General features: G+C 39.1%; 1 protein-coding gene across 1 annotated transcript; it reads left to right on the top strand.

Moving 5' to 3' along the window:
* The first annotated feature begins 412 nt into the window (after positions 1 to 412).
* inhbaa (inhibin subunit beta Aa) lies at positions 413 to 12,756 on the top strand. Its single transcript, XM_066683175.1, has 2 exons — positions 413 to 827; positions 10,134 to 12,756. Exons 1-2 carry the CDS (start codon positions 434 to 436, stop codon positions 10,910 to 10,912), a joined length of 1,173 nt encoding a protein of 390 aa, XP_066539272.1. The 5' UTR covers positions 413 to 433; the 3' UTR covers positions 10,913 to 12,756.
* Positions 12,757 to 13,497: the final 741 nt, after the last annotated feature.

The raw sequence follows: 13,497 nt of genomic DNA, 5'->3' as shown, positions 1-13,497 counted from the left end.
GCTCTTCTAGAAGCAGCCTGCCTTTCCCATACAAACTTCCTAAGGACTCGGAGAGAGAGACACAGAGAAAGAGAGAAAGAGAGAGAGGAAGAGAGAGGGAGAAAGACAACCACTACAAGTCCAACAACAAGGATTACCTTTTTTTGTGGCTTTGTTTAATTAATTTAGATTTCTTTTTTCTTTCAAACCTCTGACAGACTGAGCGTATTCACAGGTAGAAGACATATTCGTCTGCTGCCTGTCAGTTGCTGGAGGGAGATCCTTCTGTCAGAAGAACTTTTTCAAACTTTTTTTCTTTCATTTCCTTTTTTCTTTCTTCCTTTCTTTCTTTTTTCTTTCATTTTTTTATTTTGCTGCTAGTTTAGTGAAACTGCTTTCTTAGTTTACATTGCTCCTCCAGAGTCTGCCAGAGTTCTCTGCTTGTTCTTCAAGGATGACACTTCTACCAGCCCTCAGCGGAGCACTGTTGCTCCTGGCACACTGTTGCTCCATCAGTGCCATGGCTACCTCAGGCTCTCTGCCCTCAGACTGCCCATCCTGCGCCCTGTCTCGGCTGCGAAGGGGTGGCCCAGACGCAGTGGAAGAGGCAGAAGCTCAGCAGGACGTGGTGGAAGCAGTGAAGAGGCACATCCTTAGTATGCTGCACCTGCGGGCTCGGCCCAACATCACCCACCCGGTGCCCCGTGCTGCCCTCCTCAACGCCATCCGCAAGGTGCATGTGGGCCGCGTGGCCCAGGACGGCAGTGTCCTCATCGACGAAGAGCCCCACAGCCGCCAGGAGGCTGAGAGCGCTGAGCAAACCGAGATCATCACCTTCGCAGAAGCTGGTGAGTCCCAGTTCTGAGTCTGTGAAAGATAATGAAGCACTGGAAAAACTAAGCTGGTTGAATGCCTATACAACAACTTGTCATTTCTATTTTTCAGAGATCTCATAGCTTATTAATGTACTAATTAATTAGAAAACAAATCATTATATACGTTTAGAAATTAAAGCTTCAATAAAGTGATCATCTGAATTCGTGGTGAAGAAAATTCACTGCACCTTTCAAAATTCAAACATTGTCACTGATTTGGTATCCTCAATGTTTCATATTTTGTATATTATAATACAAACTCTAATCATACCATTTCACCCTTAAACCCAGTGAGGTTTAAGGATCACACTGTACTTCTAAAGGCACATTGTTTGTACCACAGACTAAATTTTACCTGGGCATTGTATGCTATCATAATTATATTTTAATTCCCTAGTATTAACCAGATTTTTATTGGATATTAAGCCTTAAGACTAATACTGCAATGATAAGCTTGGACTTTAAGGGGTTAACAAAGCTATGAGGTTTGTCCTGCTGTGCCAACTTCTTCAAAGTACTGTAATTCCTTCCAAACCTGTTAAGAGTGGGGGGTAGTGCGGCCAGTGACTTTCATTGTACCTGGGAGGGGAAAGAGTTTAGGGAAAACCTGTTGCCTCAGCTGAAAGTTGGGGGAAAAAAAACAGCCAGGACCATGCTGCAATATGTTTTATCCCTCCTCTCTCTCCATTGCCTCTCTTTCCAAAAACCTCCTGCTGCTTAAGAGAATCACTGATTATCCGTGAAAAACCCCTGAGATTTACAGCCATAAACTGCTGTGTGAAGCTCTATGAGGCTCTGTGAGCATAATGTTGCAGCACTTACCCAGAGACTGATAGACAGGCTTCCCCTAAGATTCGACTTCACTGAGATTAGTAGCAAAGGGAAAAAGTTTGGGCACTTGCTCTGTCTAGGTCTCTCCTTAAAGGGAGCTCATAGAACATTGTTAGATGCAGTGAGCCCTATTCAAAGCTGCAGTCAAAGTCATGATGTGAGGCAAGACGGAACTCCTTTCTGAGTCATCCAGCACAACAAGGTGAAAGACTGACACACAGCAATGCGCTAACAGTGATGTGCACATGCAGTCGGCAGACAGCAGGGTTATTTTACTGCTTGTTCAAATCTAATGAAGCATGGTCTTTAGTAATATTTTGGAACACAAAACAAGGGCAAATGGAAAAGCCAGCAAGATCCAGGAGCAGAAGTTAGAACAGGGCAAATAGCAAGCACTTGAACACAGACCTCAAGTTTGTTTGTCGTAACTAAGAGTTGACTTGAAGGTTTAAATGAATGGAGGCTCTACGGGGGTCCTTGAACCACTTGAGCAGCACAAAAGCCAGAAAGATGCTTTAAGAGAGCTGTCAGTTAAAGAATTTACAGTAATTAAAGTAACAGACAGCAAGAGTAGGGGGATTTAAAACTAGTGCCAAATAATCTACAATGTAGAATCTATTAGACTGGACACATTAAATGAATTTTAAATGGCTCTACTAATAACTGCTATTAAGGCTAAATGAACATGTGTTTGACATAAGAACCTAGATATAACAGACCCATTGTTCCACAAGTAAAATAAGCTATTTTTCACTGAAATTCAATTATATTATAGGACTTTTCTTCTTCATCATCTTCTTATCCTTAATATTATTATTATTTAAAAACATCTAACCCTTGTAACAGTTACACCTCAAAATTATTTAACATAATTAACACAAACCTAACAGAACAGAAGTCCACACAAACTTGCAAATATGATATAAATGTAGTAGACTTCATTTCTTTCACTACAAACATTTCCCACCACTTATTATATCCATGTTGTTCTTAGAAACGACCACTAGGTGGGATGCCATGGTGAACATCCGCTAAGAGTGTCAGCATTCATAGAAGGCAGGGACATATCCACAGATGGGTTTATAATTCACACCAACAATATCATAATGGCTTCAATATCCTTTGAATGAGAGAGTTTTTTTTTTCCTTTCTGTCTGGTACTGGATACACTTTATATCTACAGTAGCGCACTTGACACTAAATTACAGGTTTCTTGTGGCAGCATAGGTGCTGAAATAGGCACATGCACGCACTGTCTACTGTTTCATAATCCTGGATGTCAAGACAGTAGTAATTACACATCCATGAAGTAAATTCCACTTTGATTTGCATCAGAGTCAAAACATTCAATGATGTTGCACACCCGAGCAATAGAGTACACAGTGACTAATATTAGGTTTAGGTTTGTACCTGAGTGCTCATTTACATGCCAGGTATTACCCCATGGTTTTGACACACTGCTCGCATCACAGAATGGAATACATTAATTCCTGCCTTTCCTGACAAGCTAATTGCAGATGCTACACTTACAGTGAAATATGAAGCTCTAATTCTAATACACACACTTAAATGTCTCTTCCGTTACTCTGTTTGGCTGTATGAGTCTGTTATGCTCGTAGATTCTTGGTAATTTAAGGTCAAATATGTCCTTGATGAGGCTATCAGTATCTAGAAGACAAGGTCTTTATATGCAAGGACAGCAGAAAGTTCAGCCTGCTTACAGTACTGCAAAATATATTGGCTTTTTAAGCACTTGTGTTTATAACACTAGGAATCTGATGAAATAATTATAGATTTGTTGAAACACATCCCATTGATTACAGCTAAGCTGATTTCCATTTGAATTTATACCTCTGAAGTCGTGCAGTTAGTGTGCTTGTGTGTCAACATGACTACAATTAATGAAGTAGCTGTAGTGGTCTCCTTCTAAGTGCTATTCAAATAATACTTGTTTTCAGTGAGGAGATGGAATATGGTTTTGGACCACAGGATGTCTATAGTGTTTATGCGCAGGATAAGAAATACTGGTAGAAATTACAGGGAGAGATGTGGCTACATAGATTTATGCTTGGCCATATTTGCAGTTGCGCAAAGATACTTTAACAGCTTAGCTGTTTATTCGGGATTTAAATAACCAGCTTTTTTTCTGCAAATCATTTTAAAAGTAAAATCAGTGAATAGTTTGTATATATGACATAGGCTGTGAATTAGGACAGTACTTAAATACAACATGTAAGGCATATTTGTTACAAAATTTAGGAATTGGTTGATTTCTAAACAGCATAGAGTACTAGCAACTACACCAGGACATCAGAAAAATATAAATCCCAGGCATGCTCTCTTTCTCCTTGACTTTGTTGCTGTGGCGGTCAAATCTAATGTCCGGGCAGTGAAGTCAAAGAGATAAAATATTCAGTTTCACAGTAGTTGGCCAGAGTTTTCTGAACGTCTCCAACACAGTGATGTTTCATGTTGATGCCAGACATGTGCACATACATTGATAGAGAGAGAGAGAGAGAGAGAGAGAGAGAGAGAGAGAGAGAGAGAGAGAGAGAGAGAGAGAGAGAAGAGAGAGAGAGGGAGAGAGAGATAAAGAGAGAGAACTTTGGTTTATATAAGCTATTCTTGTCTTCTGGAACTCAGGCCAGGCAGCAAACAATCTGTAAGCCAGACACTTGTTCCAAGAGTCTGTCTGCTGCAACAGTAAGTGAGGAAGATGTGGCAAAGTCAGACCCCTATAAATATTTTCCCATATATTTGAGGATGGTGAGATTAAAAATAAAACAACTGATGGCTTGGGAACATTTGTATAAAGCTGTAGCTATGGCTGGGGCCAAAATATGAGTCTAAATGTGTTCACAAGATTCCTTACAACTGCACAGACATCCCTCTCCCACCATCTGTGTCTTCGATCACGTCATTGAAGATGTGACTCTCTGCATTCACTGTTTAGGTATGGTTCAAGTTCTAAGAGTTGACGTGTTGGGAAACATTTTGGTGACAAATAAGTTTCTGTTGTTCCTCTTTCCTCGAGTTGAGTTATTCAAGCCGCTCATGTGTTAGAACATGTTCTTCAAAATCCTACACTCCAGGAATCCACATCCATGACTGTAATTGTCTCAAAAAACTTCCCTATTTGTGCTTCTCCAGAATGGGGTTGGTGATTTCCCTAGAGTAAAAAACGTGCTTTGGAACTGAACTTATTTCTAGTGAAAAGGAATGATGGGAATTTGTCTCAAAGCCAGATGAAAAGCAGGCTCTAAATCAGTCATATTTTTGTTTAATGTTGGGGATATTAGACCCCTGCCACAAACCAGGATGTAAATTATAAGAAAAAAAATTCTACAGTTCTACAATTCTACATAAATGCTTAGTTCTACAGTTTTCTCCAAAACCAAATAATGGAGGTTCCTAGAATTAGGAACCTTAGGAATTAGGAATTCTCCAGCAGTTTAGTGTTTCTTTTGCCCTAAGCCACCTTTAATTAAAAATAAAAAAATAAAATAAAATAAACTGTGATTCTCCAGGACAAGAATTTAACATTTCAATAACAGATATTCTCTATTTTAAGCTTTTTTGAAGTCAGAGGCAAAACTTTATTCACCCGTTTCTGTGCTCTAAAGAATGTTGTGATGCCTCAGCGCCAGTTCAGACAATTCCAGTGCCACTTCTTACTAACTCCCAAAGCAAATACATAAGCCAAACCTTTTCATAACACACAGACCCAGGAAGGAACCCACAGTCTAATTCTGAAACTGATATGATCACTAAGATTGAAGTGATAGCACTGAGTCACAGCTAAATTGTAGCTCTCCTTCCCATTCACTTTATTTCTTTCTGTCTAAAGACTCAGGTCTAGCGTAATTCAAGCAAAAATTAACATCTGATGGTGCAACAGATTGTTACCCATTCATTGTCAAAGGGGATTTCCATGTCATTTAGCATGACTGCATGGTTCTTTGAGGACCTTTAAACAAAATTAGAATGGGCCAGTCGTTACTTTCTGTTCTGGGCTTAAGGACCTTAATTACAGTATTTGAGAAGGTTGATGACTGCCTAGTAGTGGACATTAGTATGTACACGTCATCACAGAGGTGAGGAGATGAGGGTACGATAGCCAATTTGTATGGTGCTTATTTGTAGTTGTTATAATTCGTATATATATTCCACACACCTATCACATCGGTCCACCTTGTAGATGTAAGGTCAGAGACAAGAGCTGATCTGTTGCTCAAAGGTTTGTGTTGGTCGTCCTCTAGTCCTTCATCATTGGTCACAGAATGCTGCCCACTGGACTCTGTTGCCTGGATCTTTTTTGTCAGCAGGCTGTTCTCAGTCCAGCAGTAACATTAAGGTGTTTAGAGCAGTTGTGTGTGATCTACTCATACCAGCACAACACACACTAACACACCACCAACACGACAGTGTTACTGCAGCGCTGAGAATGATCAACCACTCAAATCATACCTGCGCTGTGGTGGTTGTGTGGGGGTCCAGACCATTTGAAGAACATTGTGAAACGGGGAAAACAAAATATGCAGAGCAACAGACAGACTACACTCTGTAACTGTAGGACTGCATAGTGCTCTTGTATGGTCAGTGGAGCTGAGAGAATGGACAGTGAATTTTGAAGCAAGGAGGTGGTCATAATATTATGGCTGATCTGTGTTTGTGTGCCTGTGTATGTATATATGCACACAAGCACACACACACACACATGCTTATGGGTTTTATGCAATGCAAAATTAATATATCCACTGATTTGCCTTTGTTTTTATTTTGAATATTTGTATTAATATACTTATACCAGAGTTTAGTCTGTGACATTTTTCCTCATAGTTGTCTTGGCGAAGTTTGAAATACACAGTTGTGTTGCCGCAGTTTAGGAAGACCTTAAAGGAGGCGGTCTACAATCCTCTGCATTTTATAGCTCACTTGAGTTTACAGTGAGTGAAGGCAGAAAATATGTCAAGTATCTAATTTATGAAGGAGTACTTGAAGTGCAATCCATGGGCGATAATATCTGCACACAGAGTCTTTTATGTCAAGGTTTCTCTGCCTGTTTCTTGTAAAGTAGCCTTACCCTCGGCCAGATCGCAGACACCTTGAAGAGTTGCAAGCGAGCCTAAAACTTTACAGGACACATTAATGTCACAGCATTAGTCACTAGTGAGTTTAATGCATTCCTCCAGCTTGAAACCGACAACTGTTGCCTTTAATCAGTAGTGTCAACAAATTAGCCAAAGACAAATTACATTTCCTCATTACAATCATCCACAAGAGGAGTAAAAACAAATACCATCCACATACTGGCATGTTCCAACAACCTCTCTTTCTCTCTACATTTTCAGCCGCAGTAAATTTGTCTTTCAGGCTTTGAGCTTCAGAGCTTTACAAGCTATACAATAAGATAGGAGGCCAACAGGAAGATCAAAGTAGGCGATCTCGCCTAAGGTAAACTAGATAGTGATGGGGGATTAGAGAACTCATTATCTCAAACCGTGTTTAAAGATAAGTCAGACCCCCCTCCTCAAGCTACCACCAATGTAAGACCACCACCTCCAAGCCTCTTTAGGTTCCCAGGTGATTCTATACTGCCCCCTCCTCCCGATTTAAGGATATGGAGGGGGTGTGGGGTGGTGGTGGAATGTGTAAATGTTATTTTCCATCTTTGTGTGGGGGACAGCTGTGCAAACTACACTCTCGTGGTTACACTGGTGTTTATTGTTGAGGGATTATTGTATGACTCTGTAGTCTTTCACCTCATCAGAGGCTTCTTTCTCTCTCTCTCTCTCTCTGACATACAAAAGTACTGAGAGGCTTATGAAGTGAGGTCTCTCTCTCTCTCTCTCTCTCTCTCTCTCTCTCTCTCTCTCTCTCTCTCTCTCTCTCTCGTGGGCGGTGGTTCTCCCTGTATGCTGGAGCCCTTGCTGGAGAAGAGCTGGATTTGAGTTTACTCAGCTTAGCCCATACTAACGATGCCCCATTCTTTCAGTGGCTGCAGATTAAAAAGGAAACAATGTGTTGGCAGTGTTGGAAAAGCCCATTATTTTTAGATTCTGTTCATGAAGCTCTTCTGTGTTTGGACAGATGGAACTAAGGATGTGTAAACACATACTCGTACATACACACACACACACACACACACACACACACACACACAAACACACACATATAGAGAGGAGAGAGATAGTCTGAGATCATTGTTACTAGGCTCTAATCCTATAAATATGCAGCAGCAAGTGATAGAGGTTGAAATTAAAAATGAATATATTCCAGAATTAATAGAAGTACAGCATGGAAGTACAGACAAGGTATACTTATCGCTAAGGGATATATCATGCCCAGCCAAAACACAAACCCACTCTCTGTAATCACAATATTTTGGACTGAGATAAAACACTTCTACTTGATTTCTGGGTTTTACAAGGTTATAGTAGGTCTTTTCTAATTCAGTACTCCTATCCATAGACACTAGACTTATTTTTCCATCACATGCAATGTTATCACTATGGTATAAACATTAAAAATTGTTTTTATAATGTAATCATCAGTTAACATTTGCAGAAAATAAGTAAAAGGCGGCAAGTACAGCAGAGACTGAGGTCTTTCTCATGACATTTAAAAGCATTTCATGGCCTAACTCAAGCATATCTTACTGACCTGTTGAATTGTTATATTGGCACAGACCATTTCATTCAGCTGGTGCAGGTTTACTGTGAACTCCTGGTATCACTTACAACTCAGTCTCTGAATGAGTGTCTTAATTACTCTTAACATCTCTAATATTATAAAATATATTTATTTAGGCTAGAATACCCACCGAATTAATGTGGCTTATTTTTGTATCTGTTTGTAAATATGCTGTGATATTCATTATTTTTATCTTATATTCCAGTGTAAAACACTTAAATAGTTTATACAATACATAGTGCCTTAAAATAATTTGTTTGGGAAAGACACCATAGCAGCATTATGGAAAAACACATTTCACACACACCTGTCAACATGTGTCATTTCAAGCTGTGTGATTAATTAAAGTGCTACCTATTTGATGAGGTGTCAGTTTACAGGCGAGTGTGAAAGAGTCAATGACAGGACCACAGCCAGTCATATCATTTAAGGTCTTTACAAAAGACCTTTTCCCCCCTGAAGATTTGCCTCAGTAAATAGAGGGGATTAGTTTAAAAGTTGGTAAATGATCTGTGATTCGAGACTTTCCAGAGGCATCGCCTGTGTCTGTAAAATGCAGTGGATCAAAGCCAGAGGGAGTCTCCTTTTCTGATCCGAGGAGACAGCGAGTTACTGAAAACATGCCACATCACGGCTTGCAGCTGGACACTGTGTACTGCATGTTGTCACAGTCATTACACATTACTGTACATGCAAAAAGGCTTGCCTTGGGCCCAGCAGGCTCTTAATAGATCATTTGGCTGGTTACCAGCAGAGGTGATGCCGAGGGGCTTTTGCAACTGATCGTTTTCAAACCCTCAGTTATCTCAATTTCGAGGTTGGACAGGAAGAGCAGAGTTAAATGGGCGGGACAGAGAGTATGTGTGTGTGCATGCCATTAGTGAATACAATTGTTGTCTTACAGACGGATTCAAATTGCAGAAGGCCTGCACTTGCAAAATAATTATTAGGTATACAAGTACAAACACATAAGCATTAATTGTGTAGTATTAATCTGTAATGCAAAACTCCAATATTATCCTGCTCTTTTGTTATTTTATGGTAACTGTTGAATAATATTAAAATGAAAAATTTTGTAGAAAAGCAGTAATTAGTTTGTCTCTGGGTTTGTTATGAGCTCCAACAAGGAAAAAACGCTGCAAATGCATGTTTTTTGTTCTGTACTTGCACATAATGTTATCCTCCAAACTTATGTGTGAGTTTTAGTTTAGATCAAATCAAAAATTCAAATCAAATTTATTTGTATAGCGCTTTTTACAACTGATGTTGAGACCATTTAAAAATTTTCATTTTTAATACATTTAGCATAAAATGACAAAAGAATGTGGGAATGTTTGAATTTTTTATTACAATTACACATTACAAAATGCTTTATAAAATATCTGTATACCTAATTGGTATCATTTCCAAAGCAGCTTGAATAATAATAAAAAAATAAAAAAAATTGTAGGCTATATTGTTACTTTCATGATAACTAATGAATAAGCTTTAGAATCTAATATTCCTGAAACTTTTAAATGGTGGCAAAGCTTGCTGTTATTGAAACCCTAGTGAGCTGGTCACTCCTGCATGATGAAAACAGTGCTGGAACTACAAAGCTCAAAGGTTCGACTGATGTTACCACTCCCAACAACAACACATCTCTGATGTGGTTAGTTCAAAGTTTACATCCAGACAGCTCCCTGCATCAAAATAACTTATTTAACTAATAACCCGTTCTCCTTGTCTCCATCCCTGTTCTTGTCTTTCCCTCAGGTGAAGCTCCAGGCCTGATAAATTTCCTCATTTCTAAGGAGGGGGACGAGATGTCTCTGGTGGAGCAAGCCAATGTGTGGCTCTTCCTGCGGCTCCCGAAGGGCAACCGCACTCGTACCAATGTGGCTATACGTCTCCTGCTGCAGTTGCCAGGATCTGGAGAGAAGCTGCTCGCTGAGAAAGCTGTAGACACAAGACGCAGTGGCTGGCACACCTTCCCTGTGGCATCTAGTGTCCAAACCTTGCTGGAGCAAGGTTCCAACAGTGCCCTGAGGCTCCGTGTCTCCTGTCCACTGTGTGCTGAGGCCCGTGCCACACCCATCCTGGTGAACCCAGGGGCTGGAGAGCGTGAGCAGTCACACAGACCCTTCCTCATGGCTGTGGTGCGTCGCGCAGAGGAGCAGGGCCCACGGAGGCGGCGCAAGAGGGGCCTAGATTGTGATGGAAAAGTCCGTGTGTGCTGCAAGAGGCAGTTTTACGTCAACTTCAAAGACATTGGCTGGAACGACTGGATCATTGCGCCCTCTGGTTACCACGCCAACTACTGTGAGGGTGAGTGTCCGAGTCACATCGCCAGCATTGCAGGCACATCGCTGTCCTTCCATTCCACAGTCATCAACCACTACCGCATGCGCGGCTACAGCCCCTTCACCAGCATCAAGTCATGCTGCGTGCCTACACGTCTCCGTGCCATGTCCATGCTCTATTATAATGAAGAGCAGAAGATCGTCAAGAAGGACATCCAGAACATGATTGTGGAGGAGTGTGGCTGCTCGTAAAGCCACAAGCAAAAAAGACGATCAAGAACAAAAGAGCAATGCAGCTGGCTTATGGGAAAGGTGGCAGGTTTGAGGGCCTTAAGCCCAGAAACCCAGGACATAGACATAAACGAGAAAGAAGAGCAAGGTGGAGCGAGGAGGGAAAGAGGGCTGATGTCCCACTCTCTCCATCTCTCTATAGCACCCAGCCGCAAGGCGGCAGGCCTTTCTCTTGACGTGACAGCCCCCAGCCGTCCAAAATATACAGTGGACGTCTGTAACTTGGAGTAGTTTGTGAGGCACTTTCAGAAAAACAAACAAAAAGAAAGAATATATAATATATTTTTGCTACAAAGAGGAGGGCGAGATGATATTTATGCGAGTGAAAATTCAGAGCAGTCCCTCTTTGAACATGCCCTGCATAAAGTGAGACCATGACGATGAGGTGCCTGACACAAAAAAAAAAAAGAAAAAGAAAAAAGAAAATCTCAAACTATGCAACTTGTCAAGTATTAAGAATTATTTTTCATCAATGTATTGTTTTGCTTCTTGGATATTTACTTTTACAAACTTTCAAAAAAAAAAAAAAAGAGGAAGTTGAATTTTTTATACTTTTTTTGAAAGTGTGTTTTATTTTGCAAGTGTGTGTGTGTGTGTGTGTGTGTGTGTGTGTGTGTGCGTATGCTGTAGGTATGTGTGCTGTTGAGAGATACTTGAAAGAAGTTTGACGGGCTGCTGGAACCAAACATTTCTCTTTATTGTTATTATTATTATTATTATTGTTGTTATTATTATTATTATTATTATTATTATTATTATTATTATTATTATTATTACTTGTGTTGTTATTAATATTATTATTATTATTTTGTTTATGTTTCCTTTCTCTTTTTGTTATCATAAAAATGAGATGTTACAAACGTTTACAGTTTGCACTATGCCAACATTTTTCATCATCTTAGCCACATACACAGAAACGGTATTTAGCAAGAAATGAGAAGCACTTCCCAAAGGGACAAAACTTTATTGCAGAAGGTGGACAAGGTCAGGACTGGTGATTAGTGGGGACAGGTCCAGGGGCACACATGTTGTGTGGTGTTTTTGTTTAAATTTAATTGTTTTATTTCCATGCCAAAGACTTTACATTAGTGATTCCAAACACATTAGATTTGGTCAAAACAATTATCCACAAAGATGTCCCAGTCAGCCTGACCCAATGCCCCATACAACTACATCCCATAATAGTTCACTATGTGTGCTTTATTGCACTGCTGCACTCTTGATATGTGTCTAGCCATCTACATGGTAAATACAGCACTTAAGCCGACATTGTAGAGTTTTTTTCTTTCCTTTTTGTAATGAAAGTGAATGTGCAGCATTGATATTTAATAAATATGTAGTATGTGTAATTGGGAGAAATTACTGTAAACATCTCACATTTTGGATATTTATGAAATATTTCACCAAATATTGGAAGGACCCTGTATGATCCAAACAACGTCACAAAAACAATGTATTTTATTTTTACAGATGCTTATGTGTCCTGCTTCCTAAAAAAAGAGGGCCACTGTTCCACTGTGCAATGTCAAAAAAGTGAAGCAATTAAAAAAAAAAAAAAAAAAAAATTAAATAAATAAAAATTAAATAAAAAAAATGGTGTTATGGTTTAGACTGAGAAAAACAAAACATATTGTAAGGATGTATGTGAAGACATACCCAAACAGTGTATACAAACAAACAAAAGGTTAATAAAAAAAAGGAGAAAATAAAGGTTAAGTCCAAAAATTATATATATAAAAAAGGAAAATATGTTGTATATGTTTTGTTTTAGTTCATCAAGACAAAAAAACACATCAACACTGAAAGTGGACTAAGAATAAAAACTATATATATATATATATATATATATATATATATATATATAATTGTATATATAGAAATCAAGATACCAATATGTCACATTGCTTTGTTGTACAAATCAAAAAATGTGCTTGTGGGGTTTCTTTTTTTAAACATAATTTATTTTGCAGTATTTTTTTTTCCTGTTTTTGCCTTCACTATTAAAGTTGTACACTAAAACAGATGTCTGCGAAATGTGTTGTTTGGGATTTTGGTCAGGAGCATTTGGGTGGAAATGGAATAGCATGAAGTTGAAGATGTTGAACAGTAAAGGGATGCTATATATTCTATCCACTTCAGTTCTGACTTCACTGAACTGACTGATATTACCAGTTCACAAATCCAAAATATTCAAAGTAAATTTAAGCTTTCTGCATTCACCACACACATGCTCACACAACATAACACATGTTAAACTGGTTCAACCTAAAACTAATGGAAGCCAGTGAGAGATATTTGTTCCCGATAATTGTCCCAAAACTATACCCACAGGATCATACTTTAAACAATGGATGTGGTGATTTCCTTCTAAACTTAACACAAAACAGCCAAACTCTGTAGTTGGTATAGTCACCCAACTTACTGGAAAGAAAAATTTACCACTATATGTGATTCAGTTATAGCTACAAAAAGCGGGTTTTCGAACTAATTTCTTCTCTATAAAACAAAACAAAAATTACAAAAGTCTCTCAACGAAAGCACAAATA

Source organism: Hoplias malabaricus, chromosome 10 (assembly GCF_029633855.1).
Source record: "Hoplias malabaricus isolate fHopMal1 chromosome 10, fHopMal1.hap1, whole genome shotgun sequence".
Taxonomy (NCBI): Eukaryota; Metazoa; Chordata; class Actinopteri; order Characiformes; family Erythrinidae; genus Hoplias; species Hoplias malabaricus.
Note: the sequence above shows the minus strand (reverse complement) of the source record. Positions and strands in the feature narration are given on the sequence as shown.

Excerpts from the sequence above, each read along its gene's own strand:
- inhbaa (XM_066683175.1), top strand. The coding sequence starts at position 434 with ATGACACTTCTACCAGCCCTCAGCGGAGCACTGTTGCTCCTGGCACAC. Across the intron at positions 828-10,133 it reads CATCACCTTCGCAGAAGCTG|GTGAAGCTCCAGGCCTGATA; the intron begins GTGAGTCCCAGT and ends TCTTTCCCTCAG.